Below are 22783 nucleotides of genomic sequence, written 5' to 3'. Positions count from 1 at the left end.
CGAATATTTTCTTATAATTATAAATTTATTGTTATATCTTACCAATAACATAAGTAAAAAAAAATTACAACATATGAAAACATATCTTTTATTGTTATTTTCAAATTTACATAAAATATTTTTAAATAAAAAATAAACAAGCAACCAAATGCAATTTTTTTTTTTTTATTATCAAAACTTTTGACAATGGCGCCAAGAGTTTCTACCGACTTTTAAAATCTCTCTCTCTCTCTCTCTCTCTCTCTCTCTGAAGCGTGTGGAATATGGCGGCGGCGGCGTCGAAGGGAAGGATTCTGGTGACCGGAGGCGCCGGATACATCGGCACACACACCGTTCTTCAGCTTCTCAGCAAGGATACAAGGTCACCATCATCGACAATTTCCGCAACTCCTTTCCGGAAGCCTATATGCCTCTTGCCGAGGTCGCTGGAGATCTCTCCGATAATCTCGACCTCCATTTCCTAAGTCTCTCTGTCTGTTCGGCGGTTGTTTCTTTATTTGTTTGTTCGCCGGGGGGGAATGCGGGTTATGTTTTGAAGGAGAATAGTATTACCTCTTTATGGAATCGCTTGACATGACAATGACCTGTAACTGATCTGGATGCAACTTTTAGTTTTGTCTTTCTTCTATTCATTCCAGACTATAGGTTAGTTCTTTGACCTGAACAAGTGATGACACAAGTGAAAATCATAGTTAAAGAGAGCGAGTGGAAAAGCTGACCCAAACAAAGCCGCATGCGTGACCGATCGGAGAATCAGAATTTCAAAAATGGAAGATAAAGTTATTCTGTGATCTGAAGAAGGTAAATTCAAATAATAGAACGTATGTAATCATAATATTCTATCTTCTGGTTTTTGACCTTTCATTCTTGAAATTTCGATTGGAAATGGTAATGATATGATGAAATTTTTTAATGATGGGCGATGTAATAGGTTCGATGGTGTGATCCATTTTGCCGGATTAAAAGCTGCCCGGGAGAGTATGATTTATGCTTTCCACTATTTTGATAACAATTTGCTTGGCTCAATCAACTTGTACAAGACCATGGCAAAATACCATTGTAAGAAGGTGCGTGTCTTTGCCAATTTCTTCTCTTGTCAACCAATTTTTGGCTTTACTAGAAAGTGAAGCAGTCGTGCTCTGTTTTTATTTTTATTTTGGCCAAGTAGTCCTCCTGGTCCGTTTAAATACTGCAAAATGAACTTCAAATTGGAGATATTACGTAAAGAAACTCAACTTGTAATCAATTGCAGAAAAAGTATATTCAGAGAAGTTTAGGCCTGATGAGTTGTAAAAAATATTTTTTGTTTTTTAATGTTAATTTTTATTGAATAATTAGATTTTCCCTAAAAAAATACAATTGCTTTCTACCTTTTTAACTTTGTAGTATGAAATCGAAAACATTCTTTTTTTTTATTTTTTTAAAAATAAATACCAAAAGCCAAACCAACCCAAATTGGTTTGGTTTTTATTTTAATTTGGGTTAGGTTAGTTGGGATTTTATTTTTTTAAGCTTTGGTTTGAATTTTGTTGAAATTAATAAAATTTTAAGCCAAATTAACCCAACCCAACTCATATATTTATTATAATTAATATTGTATAATATATTAATTATTTAATAGAAGTCCAACATATCATTTTTTTTATAATATGTTATGAACTTTTTTTCATTTGATTATGCATAATATAGTGTTTTGATAAAATTAAATTATAGACAATGTTTTTTTAGTTTTAATACAACTTGATAATTATATTATAAGCAATAATTAAAAGGGACCTTACAAGATGGCCAACTTGAGCAACCAACTCATCCTAATTTTTTATAATTTGGGTTTCAGATTAATCCAAACCCAACTCAACCTAGCCCATGTACACCTCTTAGATATATATATATATATATATATTATTGGACACCCCTAAATATTAAGGTATCTTTAATTATTAAATTATAAAAAATATTTTCTAAAAGTAAAGAGAGCCTTAGTTTTTCATTTTTAATATCAATTTATTTAGAATTTGAGGGTGAGTTAAAAGAGGTAGAAAGAAAATAGAAAAAAACTTGATGACGGATTCTTTTTCTTTTGATATCTGGATTACATAAAAAGATTTATTAAATTTTATCACATTTCTTTTGGGGATAAATTAGGATTTCGTTTAAGTTTTGCCAACTCATTTGATGCGAAAAGTTTGTATGCTATGTTAGATGGTATTATGATTTTTTTATTTGCGTATGGTCGAAATTAGTTTTTGTATGTGTTTGTGTTAGTTTCTGATTTTTGTTTGAACTGTTTTCAGACCGAGTGCTTGTGTTGTTGAAGCTGCATTTTGCTGGCTTGGTTGTGGGGTTGTTCTATTTTTCTTATTTATTAATAAAATCCTCATTTTTTATCTTAAAAAAGAAGGTTATGAATTTACAAAAGATATGACTATAAATAAAATGAATACAACTTAGAATTCATATAATTTACCTTATCTAATGAGACTAAGGTTTACCATGTTATTATTCAGACTTGATAGTAGCTATTGTGAGGTTGCTCTGTTATGATTAGAACATCATGGGTTTGAGAGATCTTGACTTGTAGAAATAATTTTTTTGAAAAAAAAAATTGAAAAATTGCCCTTTAATTTAATTATTTATTATTTAAAAAATCAGCATGCATTTCAGTACTATAAATTTGATACTAAAAGTTAGTTAGGTCTGTTTCGCAAAGAAGCCTAGTCTTAAAATTGAACTTTAGTAGAGATTGGAGAAGTTTCGGGATCAATCCATTACCAATCCATAAAGAGAGAAAAAAATGATTAGCCATTAGTGTAGTTGAAAACTTAACAGTGAAACTATAGAGTGATTTCAATTTACCTAACAAAAAAAAAAAGTTGCGCAGCCTAGTGCTTTGTACTTTTTGTTCAAAGGGATAATTCATTGCACTGCATGTTTTCATTTCGTGGACCTGCAGTTAGTTTTCTCCTCTTCCTCGTTGGTCTATGGACAACCGGAAAAGATTCCTTGCGTTGAGGATTTCCCGTTAAATCCCGTGAACCCATATGCACGGACCAAGGTATATTTATAATGCGCATAAACATTCTGTTTCTACTTAATGCTATCTGTTTTGTGCTCAAAATCAGTTGACCCACCAAAAATACCCTTAGAAGGGTTAGGACAGCGGGATGTTTTTCTCACCTAGCTTTAGTTTTCCTCAAATAGTTCTTCATTGAAGAAATTGCTCGAGATATCCAGAAGGCAGATCCTGAATGGAAAATAATCTTGCTGAGGTACTTTAATCCTGTTGGGGCTCATGAGAGTGGCAAACTTGGAGAAGATCAAGAGGCCCTTTCTGTCAATCTTGTGCCTTACATAACGCAAGTAGCTGCCGGAAGAGTGCCTGAATTATGTGTATATGGTCATGATTATCCCACTCCTGATGGTAGTGCGGTATGTGGACTACATCTTGTCTGGTTCCTATTACTATTTTCAGCAACAAAGGATTGGGACTTTTCATATATTAATTATATATTCTGGTTTTTGTTCCAAATTCCGTGTCCACTAGTTTCATCTCACCAGAAACTTCAACTGGACCATATGTTTCTGTAAGAGGACCGAATTTAGTTGTTACTTGTTCTCTTGTTAACAGATCCGAGATTACATCCATGTTATGGATTTAGCAGATGGACATGTCGCTGCACTCAATAAGCTTTTCTCCAAGGAGTATACAGGTAATCAGATTCATTTGTACACAAAATTGCCTATTCCCTTCATGCAACCAAAAAAAAAACTGTTTATTTTTGCCCTTCTTTAGAATGATGTGAGGCAAATTGAGTCAATGTTTCTATGTCCCGTTCATGTTTTATATAGGTTGCACTGCATACAACTTGGGAACTGGTTCTGGTAAATCTGTATTTGAAATGGTTGCTGCATTTGAGAAGGCATGTGGCAAGGTGACTGTCCCTTGGTCTTGCCTCCCTCTCTTACTGATCTTCATCTGGCATGCTCAAATCTGGATGCATGGACATTGCCTAACAAACTTTGTTTTATCTTTCAGAAAATCCGCGTAAAGCTTTGTCCAAGAAGGTTGGGAGATGCCACCGAACTCTATGTTTCTGCAGAGAAAGCTGAGAAGGAACTTGGTCGGAAGTAAGTTCTTTAAGTTATATAGCTTTGGCTAGGCTTCTTGCACACCTGTCTTGGATGCACGCTGTAGGCTGTGTGAAAACTCTCTTTTGCCTAAATAGCATCGATAACTGGGTATTCAACTTTGCATTAAGATACAAAGATGTTACTTAACTTTAATTTATAGTTAATATCATTAAATTTTAATTTAGTATATAATTTCACAATTATCATAAATTATTGTTAAAAGAAACTAATGGAATGTTAATATGGCTAATAACGTGGACAGCTAAATAGTATAAATAGTCATTGAAATTTGTACTAAAATAAAAAAAAAGTTAGCATTTTGTTAGTCTTTTTTAACAATTGACAATTGTTATTAAATTATATATTAAATTAAAATTTAGTGACTTTTTGATTATAAATTGAAGTTTAGTGATCTTTTTTATAATTTAGTACAAATTTCAATAACCATTTATGTTATTTAGCGCTCTCTCCTTATGGTTATGGATTGATTTTTGGGGTGTGCTATAGCATCTCAATTATGTTCCAATAAATGTTGGACCAAAATCCTGTAAATTAATTACTTCTTTCTATTGAAACCTACTCACAAGTGTCATAATCGGTGCTTTGGCGTGTTTTCTGCACATACAATACACCTTTATTTATGAGTTATTTTATCATCAAGCCATTGATGTCTTTTTGCAGGGCAAAGTATGGGATTGAGAAAATGTGCAGGGATCAATGGAATTGGGCAACCCGAAATCCCAAGGGATACTGTTGCAAGTACCTCGAGTCCTGGGTTGATGATGATTCTATTCTCCACACAAGTGATACTCAAACTTCTTAAAGTCTATTTTCCATGACTTGTTTGATTTGTCGAAATATAAGTTTCAAATAAAGAAAATATAAAGAAAGTGCAAAATTATAGAATTTTCATTTTTCAAAGGCCAAAGGGCTTGACTAGCCCGGTGTTGTATTGTAACTAAGGCAATATAGTCTTTTGGACCACATGGTTGATTGGAGGTAATGAAATAATGCTCTAGTACAAAAAGAGATTATCCTCCTAATGGGAATGTATTAAGCATTAAGTTGAGGTCAAAGACTCCAAATAATAATATAACAACCTAATCTATCTCAAAATATATATTTGATTACAAATAATATAACCTAAAAAATATAGCAATTCAAAAGCTCTAAATCTGGTGTTTGAATTATAAACAGATTCTATTTCGTAGAATAATTCAAACCTATAATACCAAAAGGAATGCTTAATACAAGGGCTAATATTGTATATTGTAATGAAATTAAAGTGGTCATGGGAAGAGAAGAGAGAGGAGAAAGAAAGTGGCAAGGGAAGGAAAAGTAAATTTACAATTAAGTGTGGGATATTTTTATCATTTGTGCCTGTATCTGTATCTATGAAACAGTTTGTAAGTCTTTATGTATAAGTAACCAAATATATCTTACTAATTTGTAGTGGTCTAGTAATAAGATTATTACAGTGTAATTTGTGGACGAAATTCAAATCTTAAAAATCACCTTTGAATTTTGGTGTTCTGGTGATATCAACTTGAGGCATAATATCATTGAGATAATCAAAAACTGATTTTATGTCAAATATTTTTGTTTTTTCATTTTAGTTTTTAATTTTGATTTTTGGTTTTTACTCTGTTATTCAATTGTTTGCTCTCTCTTGAAAATATATATCTTATATTGTTATTATTTGAAAAGTTATCTAAACTTTAAAAACAAGCAACCAAATGCAATTTCTTAATTTTTATTATCAAAATAATAATAAAAAAAAAGAAACACAAAACTGAAAAAAATGCCAAGGCGCCAAGACGATCAACCGACTTTTAAACCTGTACATATATATATATATATATATATATGTTAATATTACTTTCCCATCAGTCTTCACATTGATCCTAGTGAAAAGATTTTTTCTCTCTCTCTCTCTCTGAAGCGTGAGAAATGGCGTCGTCGTCGTCGCCGTTGAGGGGAACGATTCTGGTGACTGGAGGCGCCGGATACATCGGCACACACACCGCTCTTCAGCTTCTCCAGCTAGGATTCAAGGTCTGCGTCTTCGACAGTTTCCAGAACTCCTTTTTCGATGCCATTTATTCTCTTGCCGATGTCGCTGGACCCGAACTCGCCAAAAACCTCCTGTTCGATTACGTACGTCTCTCTGTCTGTCCTTCGATTGTCTGTTTATGTGTTTGTTCGCAGGGCGAATGCGGATCAAATTTTGACGGAAAATAATATTAAATCTTTGAGGCCATGACCTGTAACTGATCTTGATGCAACTTGTAGTTTTTGTCTTTCCTCTTTTCTTTTAAGATTGTAGGTTAGTTCTTTGACCTGAACATGTGATGAAAGTGAAAATGAAGAGAGCTAGTGAAAAACCTGATCCAAACAAAGCCGTGAGTATGACCGATCAGAGTTTTAGAATTTCAGTTCGGTGATGATTGAATTTTGTTTTGTTTGCAGGGAGATCTCACCAATAAGGAGGAGGTGGAGAAGACGTTTTCTCGGACGAGGTATGTGAATTTGATATGCATACAATAGTAAAAAGAATTTAATCAGAATTATAATTTTGGCTAAAGGAGTTGTAAAATGGAAGATAAAGTTGTTCTGCCATCGGAAAAAGTAAATTTAGATAACAGAATCATACGTAGCATGATGTTCTACCTTCCGATTTTTGAAATCTTTTTCTTGAAATCTCGAGCGTAAATAGTAAGTCATGATTAAATTCTCTTAATGATTGACGATGAAATAGGTTCGATGGTGTGATCCATTTTGCCGGTTTAAAATCTGTTGCTGAGAGTATAGCGAATCCTCTCCGCTATTTTGAGAACAATTTGATTGGCTCAATCAACTTGTTCCAGACCATGGCAAGATACAATTGTAAGAAGGTGCGTGTCTCTGTCAATTTCATCTCTTGTCAACCAACTTTTGGCCTTGCTAATTGACGTGAGGATACTAGAACAATGTGTTTCACAGCAGAGTAGTCCTCCGTTTAATGCCGCAAAAAGAAACTTCAGACTGGATATATTACATAAAGAAACTCAACCTGTTACGGTGTTACCAAGGGATGAAAAAGAATGCAGATGTTCGTTATTTGAATATTAATTTAGTTTATAATTTGAGTGTAAGTCAAAAGAGGTTGAAGGAAACTAAGATTGAAATAGCAAATAGGATTAAGGCCTTGTTATGTTGTTTCTTTGTAACCCAAACATCATGAGTTTCAATGGTAAAAACAACTTATTTGATAAGAAAAAAGGGGGGAAATCGCACAGCGTGCATTTTAGTGCTAGAAATTCGATACTTAAGTTAGTAGTTAAGGTCTGTTTTGTAAAGAGGCCCAGTATTAAGATTGAACCTTGGTATAATAGTTTCCAGTCCAGAGCAATCAATTACCGATCCATAAAAGATAAGGAATAAAAAAGGTGATAGCTATTTAACAGTCAAGTTGCCTTGCCTAGTGCCTTGTACCTTCGCTTCTAAGGGTTAAATAATTGCACTGCATGTTTTCATGCTTTCTACACTCTGATGTAAGGATTTCGTGGAGCAGTTAGTTTTCTCCTCTTCCTCGGCGGTCTATGGACAACCGGAAAAGATTCCTTGTGTTGAGGATTTCAAGTTAAATCCGTTGAACCCTTATGGGCGGACCAAGGTATATGCTTTTGTTATAATGCGCATAAATATTCTTTTTCTACTTAATGTTACATGTTTAGTGCTCAAAATCAGTTGAACAATAAAAAATACCATGTAAGTTTAGAACAGCAGGAAATTCTCACCTAGGTTTGGTTTTGCTCAAATAGTTCTTTCTTGAAGAAATTGCTCGGGATATCCGGAAAGCAGATCCTGAATGGAAAATGATCTTGTTGAGGTACTTTAATCCTGTTGGGGCTCATGAGAGTGGCAAACTTGGTGACGATTCAATGAGCAATTACCGACGAAAAGAAGATCCAAGGAGCACCCTAAACCATCTTATGGTTAACATGACGCAAGTAGCTGTTGGAAGATTTCCCGATCTCGATGTGTACGGTCATGATTATCCGACTCCTGATGGTACTGTGGTATGTGGAGTTCATCTTTCTGACTCCTATTACTATTTGCAGCAACAAAGGACTTTTGATGTATTATTCTGGTTTTTGTTTGAGACTATATCTACTAGTTTCATCTCATGAGAAGCTTTAGCGGGACCATTCGTAGTCTTATCCTAATTAGCTTTCTGGGAAAGGACGGAATTAAGTTGTTCTGCACTTGGATGCTATTTATTCTTTTGTTTAACAGATCCGAGATTACATCCATGTTGAGGATTTGGCAAATGGTCACGTTGCTGCACTCAATAAGCTGCTCTCTGACGAGTATACAGGTAATCACATTCATTTGTGCACAATGTTGCTTCTTCCTTGCTTTAAAAGAAGAAGAAGAAAAGAATTGACTATTTTTGCTCTTCTTTAGAATGATTGTGAGGCTTAAGTCAATGTTTCTGTAACTCGTACATGTTTTAGGCTGCACTGCATACAACTTGGGAACTGGTTCTGGTACATCTGTATTGGAAATGGCTGCTGCATTTGCGACGGCATGTGGAAGGGTGACCGTCTCTTGGTCTTGCTTCCCCTACTCTATATCTAACATGCTCAAGTCTGGATGCATAGAATAAATCACATAGTTCGTGCATGTAAGTTGTGTACTAAACTTAGTTTTATCTTCCAGGAAATCCCCGTAAGATTTTGTCCAAGAAGATTGGGAGATGCCATAGAACTCTATGCTTCTACCGAGAAAGCGGAGACGGAACTTGGTTGGAAGTAAGTTCTCTAAGACTTATATAATATTGGCTAGTCTTCATCTGTTTTGAATGTGCGATGTGCGCTATGTCAAAACTATGTACTTGTCGACTAATTCTTGTGGTGTGCTAGCATCTTAACTATGTTGGTATGCATTGTAACTCCATTAAATTACTTCTTTCAAACATACAAGTATCGTAATTGACTCTTTTTTTTTTTTTTTTTGCTGAGAACTGTTTGTTGTGTTAATGTCACGTTATGGGCCGTCCACTGAACTTTTTGTCGTTCATTGTTGTGTTTTTCACGAATACAAGGCCTTCATGAATTTTTGACCACCAAGTTGTTGATTTCTTTTGCAGGGCAAGATATGGGATTGGAAAAATGTGCATGGACCACTGGAATTGGGCAAGCCTGAATCTGACATAGAGTACCTATCCTTGAGTGAATGATTCTCCACACAAGATATACTCTACTTCTTAAAAGACTGAACGGGGGTTGGGATATCATCACATTGAGGTCTATTTCATGAATTCATATAGTTTGCCAGAATATAAATTTCAAATAAAGAACTTAGAAAGAACAGAATGGAAATTCAAAAGCTGTTGAACTTTCATTTCCCAAAAGGTCATGGCTTGCCCGATTTTGTAACTGAAGGCAATTTTGTCATGGGTGCACTGAAAATAATGCTCTGATCAGTTGGTTCCTATCTGCTTCTCAAACCTGTTAAGATGAACTTGATTGAGTAGATTAAAAAGACTGAATGCGTGGGGTGTAAGTTTAGTAAAAAATATAAGTGATGAATATCTTGTGAGATCTGAAGATTAAGTCACATTTCAAGAGAAGATTAGTTGTTCAAAAAATAAAAAAATTATTAAGAATGATAGTAAATTTAAAGACAGATTGTTGTATAACATAAAATATTGAGCAACAAAATACCAACGTATACTGTGCAAAATATTAAAACTGAGATGAAGATATTATTATGATGGCTATACTGTGATACAAAAAGGAAAAAATTAAAAATTAAATTATTTGTAACAATGCATGAGTATAGTTTAATAGTATGAAAAAGGATTAAAAGATTCTTTTGTGAAGAAAGTGGATAAAATATAAACAAAAAATAATGTTTTCCGCAAAAGAAGAAAAAAAAAATTTAAGTGTGAAATGAAATATAATAACTTTGTAGAATTAGCACATATACCTGCGGTTAGCATTGACCACTCGATGCAAAAGATAAAAGTGACTTCATTTTACAGAACACAAAAATTATTAGAGAACATATTTTCAGTTTTCGTCTTCATTTACAAAAACACTAGTTTAACGTGTTGCTTGATAACTATAGTTTATTTCAATTCAATCTTTTATTTTTTTATATTTTTCATTTTTTTTTCCTCCCCTACTCTCCTAGAGCCCCTAGGTGTCACGCAGAGCTGACCCTATAGTAAAGCCAGCAAGGCGGCCTAGCCTCCTAAATTAGGAGAGCCTCAAATTTTAAAAATTTCTTTTTTTATATATATTTTTATTTTTTAATAATAAATATTTTATTAAAAAATTAAATACAAAATACAATTTGATAAAAATATCAATGATGATAAAATAAAATTTGTTGAAAAATCCTTTAGAGTTGATTATTAAGTACACAATTGATCAAGTTATTTCTTTGAAATAGATTTGAGTAATTTGGAATATATAAAAAAAAATTATGCAATTTTAAGAAATTAAAATCAATAAATGAAGACGTTTTAAAAGGATATTGTTTGAATCTTAAAAATGTTCTTAAATTTGATGGACTTTGTGATATAGATGGTTTAGATTTATTTTTAAAATTAAGAGTGTTAAGATAAACTTTTTTAAAGGAAAAAAATGGTATATTGAAAATTCTTCATTACATCAAAATAATTGATTATTTTCTAAATGCATATATTGTTGCTTATAGAATATTATTCACAATTCTAGTTTTAGTGGCTTGTGCTGAAAAAAAAATTCAAAATTGAAATTGATAAAGTCATATTTGAGGTCAACTATGTCACAAGAAATATTAAATAGATTAGCTATATTATCCATTGAACATGGTTTATTAGATAAACTTAATTATGGAGATTTAATCAACGATTTTGTATCTCAAAAAGCAAGAAAAATTAATTTTACATAAAACTGAGTATAGTTTAACTCATATTTGTGGAATAAAATTTGCTCATTATTTGTGAACTTTATCTTTTTAATGTTATCAGTTTAATGCCTTATTTTGTTTTCTTCTATAGAAAAATCAGAAATGTATAGTTTTTTACTCGAGTTACATTAATTTTAGTTTCAAGAAAAAATTAGTTTTATTTTTTCTTTGTTTATTGTAATAGGTTATTTAGCATTTTTTAATCTCTGAGATATTATATTTTAGTTAAAAATTCACTATCATTAAGAAATTATCAGATTTTGTAATTGATTGAACTTTAATTTTTTTTAATTTAATGAAATAATAAAAAATTTTAATAAAAAAATATATTATTTATTTTTTTATAAAAAAATTAATACTCTTAAAAGGCCTCGATAAATTTTTTTGCCTAGAGCCCCTAGATTGGTTGAGCCAGCTTTGGTGTCACGCCAAATAAGAGTGGGGAAGAAATGAAAACCAAATAGAAAATGAAAAATCATTTTATTTTTGAAAAGTTTTCAATTTTTTTTGAATATTTGAAAACGGAAACACAAAAATAAAAAAAAAAATCCTACCAAACGGGCCGGGCTTCATGTCTTTGTGAAGCCCTGTATGAAACCTATTTTGGCGCACACACACCCTGTTTGAAACTTGGGACCAAGGCATTACACTCATCAAACGAAAATCTAAAATACACATTGGAGAGTGTCTTAGAAGGAAGTTCTGGGTCCTCAGTCTCCTCTATTAGCTTATCAAATTAGTATAGGTAATCTCAGATCCAAATTTAGATTACCGCATCACTAGCCATCATTCAGTTTGAAGATTCTCAGAGGGATCCTCAGTTTGAAAATGGCCAGACTAATAACATCACAACTGTAATTATTCAGATTCTCTAGAGGAGAATATTATGACAGTTTCTGCGGCCACTTACTCAAGATCAAGATTTGGTAACACAATGGAGTGAAGGTCGAAGCAATGCACAGGAAAGTATACTGGACATCTTCCCGATCCCAATTAAATTGGAGCCAATTGATTCCATTCTTTCGATGCTTTTAACCATTTAGGGGCTGGTCTTTTTGTATTTTAATTTTTAAATTTATTTTTAATTTTATATTTTGAATATCGATCACTAAAAACTCATTCTTTTTATCTATCTATAACATTTTTGGCGTTTTAAAAATTTTGAGCATATTTATAATAAAAATAAACAAAATAATTTTTATTATTTTAAATTTTCTTTATAAATTTTTTTTTATTTTTAAAAATATAAAAAGTAAACACGTTTTTATTATTTTAAAAAATTAAAAACTAAAAAAAGCAAAAAGAAGAGTCTTAATCTCTCATCAGCCCATCTTGTTTTGGTGGTTGATATGTTTAAACTTGGCCGAGGAAGTAGTCAATCATAGCATTAAGTGCAACCCCTTGCCTAACGTACAGAATTGAGATTAAATATGAATTCCAGAATTCATTGCAAAAAGTGTACTAACCTAAAACTTTCACACTATTATCAGAAGAAAGGCAACATCTGGCACACTATCCTCTTTACTTCTCTAATAAGAGTTGGATACGAAATTTCAGACATTTCATTACCTCAATTTACTTGTTTGTTTTTTTCTTCACTGACCACAAGCTTGCCCTCTGTGAACTCACAAGCTTGAATAGGGACCCCAAGCTGTTTCTGAAGCTTCTTCACAACAAACACTTCGGGGTCCTCGCATATTGTAACCACAATACCCTTCCTTCCAAGCCGGCCTGTTCGACCAGCTCGATGAGCATAGTGAATTGCATCTGTGGGTAACTCCAGATTAACCACAAGATCACATTGGGACACATCTAAACCCCTTGCTGAAAGTTCATTTGTAACCAGAACTCTCACCTCCCCATTCTTGAATTGCTTTAAAGTTGTTGATCTGGCAAGCTTGCCTAGATCTCCATGAAGCTCAGCAGCCTTCATCCCACGGGCCTCTAGCTTGAAGACAGCATCTTTTAGTTGTTTAGTGTGATTCATGAAAGCTATCACAGATTTTGCGTCAAGTGCATGAACGCATCTCCTCAGAGTATCAACCTTGTGTTGTAACCTTGCAGTGCAGTAGTAGTGATACAGAGATGGTGGAAGACTCTCTACTGCAGCCTGACTCTGCAAATTTGAGGATGAACTAGAACTGGAAGCATTCCCTGACAAATTTACAGGTCCAGAGGGAGAAACAGATTCAATGGGCATAACACGCTTGGCTTGTATAAGAAGTGCATCCTGCCCCCAGCTCCTTGCTGCCCTTATGACTGAAAATGGCACTGTTGCAGACACCATGATCATCTGACGCTCAGCCCGTCTAGCAACAGCACTTTCTGCGCCACGTGGGTCTGCACCAGATCTCCTTCCAACATGTTCTAAAATTCGATGCATATCTTGCCGGAAATTGAAGGAAAGGAGCTCATCAACTTCATCTAAGACCAGGTAACGACAGCCATGAGTGTGAAGTTTCCCAGCCACACTGATCTCTGCAATTCGCCCCGGTGTTCCAACAACAATGGCTGGCTTGTTTTTCTTGAGAGCTTCTTCCTGCCTTGATCGATTTGCACCCCCAACAAGCTGCTGAACCGCTTTCTTGTATTTAGGTCCTAGTAGCTTCTCAACCTCCCGGACAATTTGCATGCCCAGCTCCCTAGACGGTGCCATAATTACTGCTTGTATGTCCATTTTCTTCCCCGCTTCTTTATCACAAGGGGACTGTTTCTTCAAAGGGCCCACTTCTGAGAGAATTGGAAGGAGATAGGCCAATGTCTTTCCAGAACCTGTGTATGACTGAATGACCACATCATGATTTTTAAGGATAACTGGAATTGCAGTCGACTGGACATCAGTTGGAACTGCAAAGCCCTCCTGCTCTAGCCTTTCTAACAACAAAGGTGGAAGTCCAAGCTCAGAAAATGACTCTGCAGCAAATGGAGCTGCTTCTATATCTAGCGTTTTCCCCAACTCAATTCCCTTATCCCCCTTGCTTTTAACTGCCTTCTCTTTGTTTCTGGATACTTCAATACCAGCTTCTGGCTGCAGAATACCATTTTTTCTTTTCTTGTTGGTTGTCTCAAGATCATTTTTCAACCGTAGGCTTGCAAGGGTGAGAGGGCCATTTTGACGACCAACCTGACTAAGGAATCGTACATTATAGAATGGAGCTCTTTTAGGTATCTGTGGCAACTTTCTCAAGGATAAAACATCACCAACAAGGAAAAGAAACCGTGTTGCTACTAGAGTTGGCATCCCTGACAGTTCTCCCTACTACAAATATTCAAGCTATTCAAAACGGCTCATCAATGTAGGAAGGGATAGACTGCAGATGATAAAAGCCTACAACAAGAATATATAAAATGTGCATCAACAAATTGGTGGCACAAAAATACTTGCAAGTTCAAAACAAATTATATATTCAAAATTGTCAAGCAACAGATTTACAGTTAGTCTAGACGTCAAACAACAAAAATACACTGGATCCCTAAATCAACAAACATACAGATTTACAGTTAGTATTCATTAGCTAATACTAATGAATGTTTTGCAAGAAGAATCTTCTCCCAATTCCTCCCCAGCCCTTAATTTCATGGCACCACTACTCCATCTAAAGCACTCAACCTCTAGTGATAGGCCACAACAAAAGCCATGCACTGGATCCCTGAAATTACCTCACACATACTGGGGTGCATTCCACTAAGATTATACTGGGGGGTGGGGGGGGGGGGGTGGGGGGGGGGGGGGGGTTATCCTGCCTGAATTGATATGAGTGACCAGTTTCAATCAATTAACAAAACACGAAAACAAAACCATGTTTCTTCTGTCTTCTTTTTTTTTTCTTTTTCTTTTTCTTTTTCTTTTTTCCTCCCATTGAGGTATAATATCGAACAGTTGGAGAGCAAGAAAGTTGAAAGCAAGCAGAAACATGAACAGCGAATAGAAAGAGAATGCGAGACTGAGCACCCAAGTCAAGCAAACTCGAGAAACAGATAAAATTTCACCTTGGAAAATCGATGTTCGTCCGACGACCGAAATTGTCGCAGTGGCGGAGGCGGACGGGGATTTGTCGCACTCACTGTCACAGTCTTTCGTTGCTTTGGACTTTCAACAACTCACGCGGTGAGTTACTCCGACGTTGGCTCCCAGAATGCTTCTTGGGCTCGTCGGCGACCAGACGAAGAGTTCATTCAGAATCCACCAACCAATGGAGTACCAGGCGATCCAGAGACCTGGAAATGGAAGGAAATGAAAATCAGATAAGGATACTCATCTGTACTCCCACTGGCTGCTGTTCGTAGGACTTAGATATTTCCTCACATTAGGGTTACATCAACCCGATTCAAACCATTAAACCGCGATCTATTAACAGAGCAGACAGTTGATTTTGGCTTGGTAGATTAAAGTAGTATTGTATTAAAATAATTTATTTATATTTAATAAATTAGATTAAAGTTGTTGGAATAATAAAAAATATATTATTTGTAGAAATAACTGAGTTATCGGGAGGATGACCGAAGATACCAAAATTTAAAAACGCCCTAACGTAATTTGTCGTTGTCGCCTATGTTGAATGAAGCCCGGTCGAGTTTCATGATTAATAAAATTCGATAATTGATGATGAAGTCTGATCTAAAAAATTTAATTCAGTTATCGAATTTATATATCTCGTCAGTACATGTAGCATGGTCCTAATTAAAATGTTACCAACTTTTTTATCTCCCCCTTGATTATGTTAAAATAGCAACTTTGTTGGTTATGTTTATTTAATATAACTCTTTTAAGTTTTTTTATTTTAAAAATAAAGAGAGAAAACTAAAATGTGTTTCCTATTATTTAGTTGTGACTTGAAAATTTTGTAAGAAAATCATTTTCAGTATTTGGTTGGCATTTGAGAGGATAGTGAAAAATAGAGAAAAAGTACCAAAAAAATACATAAGACGACAAGGGAATAAATAGACAAAAATGACTGAAACTACAAAATAAGTGACAAAACAAACGTAAAAGGTGATGGTGCATACCTAGACACAAACTAGATCTAGATGTGATTAGAGACGACAATGGCAACAACAACGACGCAAGCTAGATCCAAAAAGCAAACAGTAAAAGGCAATGACAAAAGAAAAAAAAGCGTGCAAATAAAGAAGAAATAAGAGTGTATCTAAGAAAGTGCTTTTAGAAATTAACTTCTTTTTTTCTAGGCCAAAAGTCATTTTTTGAAAAAAAACAAAAAGAAGAATAAAAAAAACTTCATTTTAACTCATTGATAGAAAATATTTTTCATATTGATTAGGAAACAAGTTTCTCAATAATTGTTAGGATGTCAACGGTTCAAATTGGTCTAATTCTATTAAAATCCAGTTATTGAACCATTTTTAACAGTTCTGAAAAAATAAGAACCGTAACTGAATCATTACATATATAAAACCAAACCATAATCAATTCGTCACATTGGACCGACTTCGGTTCGGTTTCGATTCTATCCAATTAACATTTGCCTTTTAAATATTTTCGCAAAATATGAAATTACAAACAAATTTGTTAATTAAAATAAACTCATAACTTCATTAATGCTTCAAATCTTGAAGTAAAATTAAACAAAATAATTCATAGACTACTTCATCAAATGAGATTATATCGACTATTTAGTATAACAATAGCACATAAAAATCTAAAAATAAAAGAGTTTATGAATAACAATAGTCAACAACAAAAAAGAAATAAATAAAAACTAACAGATTAAAATTGCAAGTAATAATATATTTATGCGTATGTATATATATACCCAAAAAATTATAATATATATACAAATATAATATCGGTTCCAGTTCGGTTCGAACCATGGTTTGATTCGAACCACGATTTGAAAAGAAAAACTAGTAACCAAACCAAATATATCGATTCTTAATTTTTTAGAACCAAAACCTAATCGTTGAATTCATTTTTAATTTTATGTTTTGAGTGTCTATATTAAAATTATTAAAAAATTATTCTTTTTGTTTATAATATTTTTTGTATTTTAAAAATCTTGAACGTGTTTATGATTAAAACAGTTAAAATAATTTTTTATAATTTTTTTATTTTTAAAAATATGAAAATAAATATATTTTTATTATTTTAAAAAATTAAAAATAAAAAATGAAATAAAAATAACAAAAGAAGAGTGCCTAAACTTCTATGTACATGAGAGTGGTAACAAAATGGAGGCAATGACAAGAAATGCACAAGACTACAACTTTGTACGATCCATAACATATGTTGATAGAATTGCCACGTGGCAGAAACCCACCACGTCCCAACTCAATTGACTCTTCTAACACTTGCTTTTATCTTTCTTTTTCATTGAAGCTTGATTTGCTGGGAAACGTTACAATTTTAATATTTAAAAATAATTTATATATATATTAATATATTTTCCCATAATGTATAATTATTTTTCTTTTTTTGTGGATAAAAATTTATTATCATTATCCTTTAAGCCTTTATCCAATTGGATTGTGACTGGAGAAGTGTCAACTGGAGGGAGGCAACAAAGTCGGCTTAGGGGGGCAAAACGGTAACTTTACATGGAGGGATAGAAATGTAATTTTAGTCCACACTTGAATTCGTCATCTTTCTCTTATTATTATTATTATTATTATTATTATTGTTATTATTATTATTATTATTATTCTGTTGAGCTTTGTTTTCTGAATTTTTTTTATTTATTATTAGTTTCAAGTCTCAAATAACATAAAAAAATTAAGTTAAATAATCGATAATTAACATAAAACACATTAAATCAAATAAAACAAACACCTTTATAGTCAATTCTTCATAATAAAAATAAAGATTTAATATATATATATTTTTATAATATGAGAAAATTAAGAAATATCTTAATCATAATTAATTTTCATCTCAAATTTATCTCACTTTTTTTAAAATCTACAATTCATCTACTCTACAATCCTAAATAAACGGACAAATTCATTACGAGACAAAATTCAAATGCTTGATCCCTCAAATAGACATAATCGATTATATAATCTTCTATAGAGATAGAATCAAATTCATGATCTCGAATTACCTTAAACTCTCAAATGGGTGCAATAGATTGTTCGTGTTATCTCGAGAGATTCAAAAACTTAAAATGATATTTTCATCTTTCCTCAATCAATATTTATTAATTAAATTTAAATAAAAATTTATAATTCATCTAAGTCTAAATTTTAAATTTTAAACATAAATCGACTCCAATTACGTCCTAATATATTCTAACTACTTTTTAAATGCCATTTTTAATTAAAAACAAAAGACTATATTTTTCATAATTTGATATAAAATGATCATAAAAATAATATTTTAGTAATACAAAATACTAATAATGGGAAGGTTATTATTATAATACGTTTAACCAAAAATAGGACTTTTTAAAGCAATTAAACGTCCATTTTCGATTTTTACTTGATATAGAAAAAGGGGGAAGCTTCCGGAAAGTAGTAGCTTCTCGCGCCTTCCAAATGTCCAACACACTTTTTGTGGGCCCCGCCCCCCCCCACCCCCCCCCCCCCCCCCCCCCCCCCCCCCCCCCCTCTCTCTCTCTCTCTCTCTTCCTTCTCGAACCCACTATTTCAATCATTTACGTCTAACCCCGAACCTTCTAGAAACACCAAACCAACCAGCGCTCCCTCTCTCTCTCTCTTCTCTATCTCTCTTCTCTATCTCTCTCTACCTATAGTTTTCCGGCGAGCTCAACCTCTTTTGTCCGTTCCGGCGGCCGATTAACTGGCTTAAGCCGCTGTCCGGTGTCGAGAACATTCCATCGATCGCTTCGTCCGAAGAGGCTTCGCTTTTCAGGTGCAGAGATTCTCTATGATTTGTTTTGTCATCGAAAAAGGATATTGATAATGATGCGTTTCTTATGCGATTTTCGTGTTCCTTGAGAGAGAGAGAGAGAGATTTTGGAGTTTGATGGATTTGTTTTTTTGTTTTGTAGTTCACGTGATTTTGCGTTGAGTTTCGTAATTATTGTATTTTTCATATTATTCTCTCGGTAATTAGATAGGGTGTTCGTTTAAAGCGTCGTTGAATCGTGTTCTGGACTCTCTTTCGGTTTAGTTTTGGTTTGGTTTGGGAGTTAAGAGAAATTTTTTTTCTAGGTTTTGGCTTTTTGGATTTGTAATTGTTCTTACGTGGGAGCAGATTTTAGGTTTCGGATGTTAATTCAGGAAAAAGTTATTTTTAGTTTTCTCGGATAGAATTTAGGAATGGATATTTCAGTTCGGTTTGAGATTTTTTTCTTTTTTCACGATCTTTGCAGGCTCCGAATATTGAAGGAAGTAGTTATATATGGCGCCGTTGCCGGTTGAACAAACCGGCGAGTCGGCCGCCGGAGAGTCGCAGAGATCTCTTCCGACGCCGTTTCTTACTAAAACCTACCAGCTCGTGGACGATCCCTGCTTCGACGACTTGATTTCGTGGAACGAGGACGGAAGCACGTTCATCGTTTGGCGACCAGCCGAATTCGCGAGAGATTTGCTCCCCAAATATTTCAAACACAACAACTTCTCGAGCTTCGTCCGGCAGCTCAACACTTATGTACGAAGCTTTTCAATCCATGTGCTCATCTTTGCAGCTTCTTCGGAAATCGTATTGATCTTTTCCTCTTTTCTGCCTTGAAATCCTAGGGGTTCAGAAAAGTTGTGCCTGATCGGTGGGAATTTGCGAACGAGTGTTTCAGGAGAGGCGAGAAAGGGCTTCTCCGAGACATACAACGGCGGAAAATCTCGGCGGCGATGACGTCGTCTACGAATGGACAGACCGTAACCGTCGCGGTCCCGCCGGCAGCAGCAGCTCGGGTAGTTTCCCCGGCGAACTCCGGTGACGAGCAAGTTCTCTCGTCGAACTCGTCTCCGGCGGCCACAGCCACGGCCATCGCATACCGAGGTACAAGCTGCACGACGGCGCCGGAGCTTCTAGAAGAGAACGAGCGGCTGAGAAAGGAGAACGCGCAGTTGAACCAAGAGGTCAGCCGCCTGCGTGGCTTGTGCGACGGCGTACTCGCTCTAATGACGAACTACGCCTCCGGCCAACAGGATCCCGTCGGAGTCTCGGTGGGGCAAGCTCTGGATCTGATGCCGGCGACATGTCCCGCGGCGGAGGTTGCCTGCGCCGCCGCGGCCGGAAGCGGAGTGAAGGCGGAGGAGGAACCGATCTGCCCCCGGTTGTTCGGTGTGGCCATCGGTGTGAAGCGCGTGAGGCCGGGCGACGAGGACGAGCCGGAGAACCAAGGCCAGGATCAGGTGGAACCGCAGGCACCGGACGTGAAATCGGAGCCGTTGGATGGGCGGCCCGATCAACGACACGATTCATCTCCCTGGCTGGAAAACTTGTGATTTTCGCCACGTGGGTTGAGCCGATTGGGAGATGGGGACCACGTGGACGGTGACGCGAGCAACGAGGAAGGGGTAGACGAGGGACACGTGCCGGGGCGTTCGTTCTGGCCTCTTCTGGTGCGGGAGGGTCGCTATTGCTTGGGCCTGAAATCTTCCAGATCCAGACCTCACGGCGCGCTTGGGCCTCCAACTGATTTTGCGCTTAAATCTATGGCCTAATTTGCCCACTTCGCTTTAGGGAAATTTGGGTCAAATCAAACGCCAAGTGAAGCGACGGGAGGATGGAGGAGAGAGAGCTGCTGGAAAAAAAAAAGGGGGGTCTTTCAGGGAAGGGGTATGAGTCGTGGAGGAGTTAAGTCTGTTAAGACAATAATTGCTGGTGACTTTGAGTGGGTGAGGTCGTAGTCTTCTTTTTTGTTAACTTATTTAGGTTTGATCTACTGATCATTTTTGTGCATGATTCCCAAAATTAGGGCTAATCCCTTGTTGGGTTATCATTTTGCATTTTAAATTTTATTAACCGAATAAAAATTAGTTATTTATCAAAAAGGGTTTCACATCACGTGTCAATAGTGACTGCACTTTTGTTTGTAAATATTATCCAAACAAACATTCTTAGAAGGAAGGGAGGGGGAGTGCTCCTACGTCTTGTCTTAACTATGGAATGTGTAATATATTAAAAGTTGTGTGCCTAAAAGAAATTATCAAATATTTGTCAGTTGGACTTTATGTTGTTTTGAGATCTGGGGACTTGTCAGGGTTTTAAAGTCTCTTATGATATTTGCTTTCAAGTTCAAAGCCCTCGAGTTCAAAGCCCTCGTCTCCTGGAAGATAAAATAAATAAATAAATAAAAGGGAGATGTTATTTCAGAGATAATTTCTATAAATTGATGTGGTATATGTAAATTTATATTTATAAATATATTTATTTATTATTATAAAATATTATTAATTTAAAATAAAATTATTATAAATTTATGCGTGAAGGAGATAGCTATGTACATAAACATATATAAAAAGAATTTGATAATAGCAAATTAGAATTCTTTTTTGTACTAACAATGGCCCCATCTTCTTCTTCTTCTACAGTGACATGGCTCACCATCTAAGTTGGTTTATTGATAGCCAATATTAATAAGAAAATATGGTTCTTTATTGTTAGCCAATGTAATGTCAATAAGAAAAAGGGTTGTAGAGGATGAAGCTTAAAAAGATAGGAAATAGGAATAAAATAGTTAATGTACATAATTTGTTAATGATAAGAGAGGTCATTATCATTTTTAAAAAGGGTAAGGTTAATTTTTGTCATTCCACCAAACTTAGATTTAATTTACTCAAAAAAAAATTCATATACTTTACTTACATTAACAAATCATGAATCAAACATCTTCTCTTACATGTTAGGTACTATTTGTTAAAATAAATAAGATATAATTATATTAAAATAAAATTAAAATATTTTTTGAACCAAGATACAGAGTGATGAAAATACAGTTGAGTATTTTAAAATTTTTATCAAATTATTTGTTAAATTTTTTAGAATATACATAATTTTTTTTATTCATAAGGCTTAAAATAAATTTATCTGGAGAAAGAAAGAGATAAATTTATCTAAAAAGTTCAAGATAAGAAATCACGTAACTTATTTTTCAAGTATCGTCATATAAATTTAATAAATATAATAAAAAATATTTTATTAAAAGCATACATAACATCATTTGTAATGGTTAATTGCATTGAAACAACTTATGATGCATGCCATTTGAAATGCAAAACATAAGGAATTTACATCTCTAGGTGTATAAAAATTAACCAAAATGAAGTATATCCCTATATATTTGCTTTGATAACAGTGGCTATGTTTTTGTGATTTTTTCTTTTTCTTTTTTTAACTATTTTCTAATCATTGGAGTGTCTCTAGTCAATCCAATCAGCTTTCCCTTGTAGACTTATAACCCACTCTACAAAGATAACATTTGTTGCTCTTACGAGCATAACCCAACGATTGAAACCGTACATGTGTTGGTCTCAAAGAGCCTTAGATTCTAACTGCTATATAGCCAGTCACAAGTCCCGTGTTCGAATTTCAGTGTTGGGTTCCGTGATTTACCTCTCCTGCAGAAATCTTGGGATTGAACTGCAGAGGGCCCTTAAGGTGAGAGATTTCACCTTTAAAAAATAATGGTCCCAAAAATAACATTTGTTAAAATGAGTAAGATAAGGTTGAAATATTTTTTAAACTAAAATATAAAATAGTCAAGATAAAACAAGGTAACATTTCAAGATTTTCATCAAATTATTTGTTAAATTTTTTAAAATATACTTAAAAATACATGAGTTGTTT

At 34.4% G+C, this 22783-nt stretch overlaps 4 protein-coding genes across 4 annotated transcripts; 3 read left to right on the top strand and 1 right to left on the bottom strand.

Annotated features, from left to right (window-relative positions):
- The first annotated feature begins 263 nt into the window (after positions 1 to 263).
- On the top strand, positions 264 to 4954 carry LOC127813421 (bifunctional UDP-glucose 4-epimerase and UDP-xylose 4-epimerase 1-like). The gene is given in 9 exon segments (XM_052354380.1): positions 264 to 345; positions 348 to 450; positions 863 to 1067; positions 2954 to 3055; positions 3202 to 3429; positions 3629 to 3710; positions 3850 to 3932; positions 4037 to 4128; positions 4813 to 4954. Coding segments are annotated over 9 exon segments (1119 nt in total).
- A 1098-nt stretch (positions 4955 to 6052) lies between these two features.
- LOC127813218 (bifunctional UDP-glucose 4-epimerase and UDP-xylose 4-epimerase 1-like) lies at positions 6053 to 9563 on the top strand. Its single transcript, XM_052354081.1, has 9 exons — positions 6053 to 6288; positions 6601 to 6650; positions 6890 to 7025; positions 7685 to 7786; positions 7935 to 8192; positions 8410 to 8491; positions 8631 to 8713; positions 8836 to 8927; positions 9266 to 9563. Exons 1-9 carry the CDS (start codon positions 6082 to 6084, stop codon positions 9330 to 9332), a joined length of 1077 nt encoding a protein of 358 aa, XP_052210041.1. The 5' UTR covers positions 6053 to 6081; the 3' UTR covers positions 9333 to 9563.
- A 2972-nt stretch (positions 9564 to 12535) lies between these two features.
- Positions 12536 to 15414, bottom strand: LOC127813756 (DEAD-box ATP-dependent RNA helicase 47A). Its single transcript, XM_052354894.1, has 2 exons — positions 15067 to 15414; positions 12536 to 14404 (listed from the first exon to the last, which is right to left on the bottom strand). The coding sequence occupies exon 2, from the start codon at positions 14315 to 14317 to the stop codon at positions 12647 to 12649; it is 1671 nt and encodes a 556-aa protein (XP_052210854.1). The 5' UTR covers positions 14318 to 14404; positions 15067 to 15414; the 3' UTR covers positions 12536 to 12646.
- A 3280-nt stretch (positions 15415 to 18694) lies between these two features.
- LOC127812437 (heat stress transcription factor B-2b) lies at positions 18695 to 20988 on the top strand. The gene is made up of 3 exons (XM_052352814.1): positions 18695 to 18901; positions 19365 to 19642; positions 19732 to 20988. Exons 2-3 carry the CDS (start codon positions 19394 to 19396, stop codon positions 20437 to 20439), a joined length of 957 nt encoding a protein of 318 aa, XP_052208774.1. The 5' UTR covers positions 18695 to 18901; positions 19365 to 19393; the 3' UTR covers positions 20440 to 20988.
- Positions 20989 to 22783: the final 1795 nt, after the last annotated feature.

The sequence above is a fragment of the Diospyros lotus genome, chromosome 11, assembly GCF_014633365.1.
Source record: "Diospyros lotus cultivar Yz01 chromosome 11, ASM1463336v1, whole genome shotgun sequence".
NCBI lineage: Eukaryota > Viridiplantae > Streptophyta > Magnoliopsida > Ericales > Ebenaceae > Diospyros > Diospyros lotus.
Note: the sequence above shows the minus strand (reverse complement) of the source record. Positions and strands in the feature narration are given on the sequence as shown.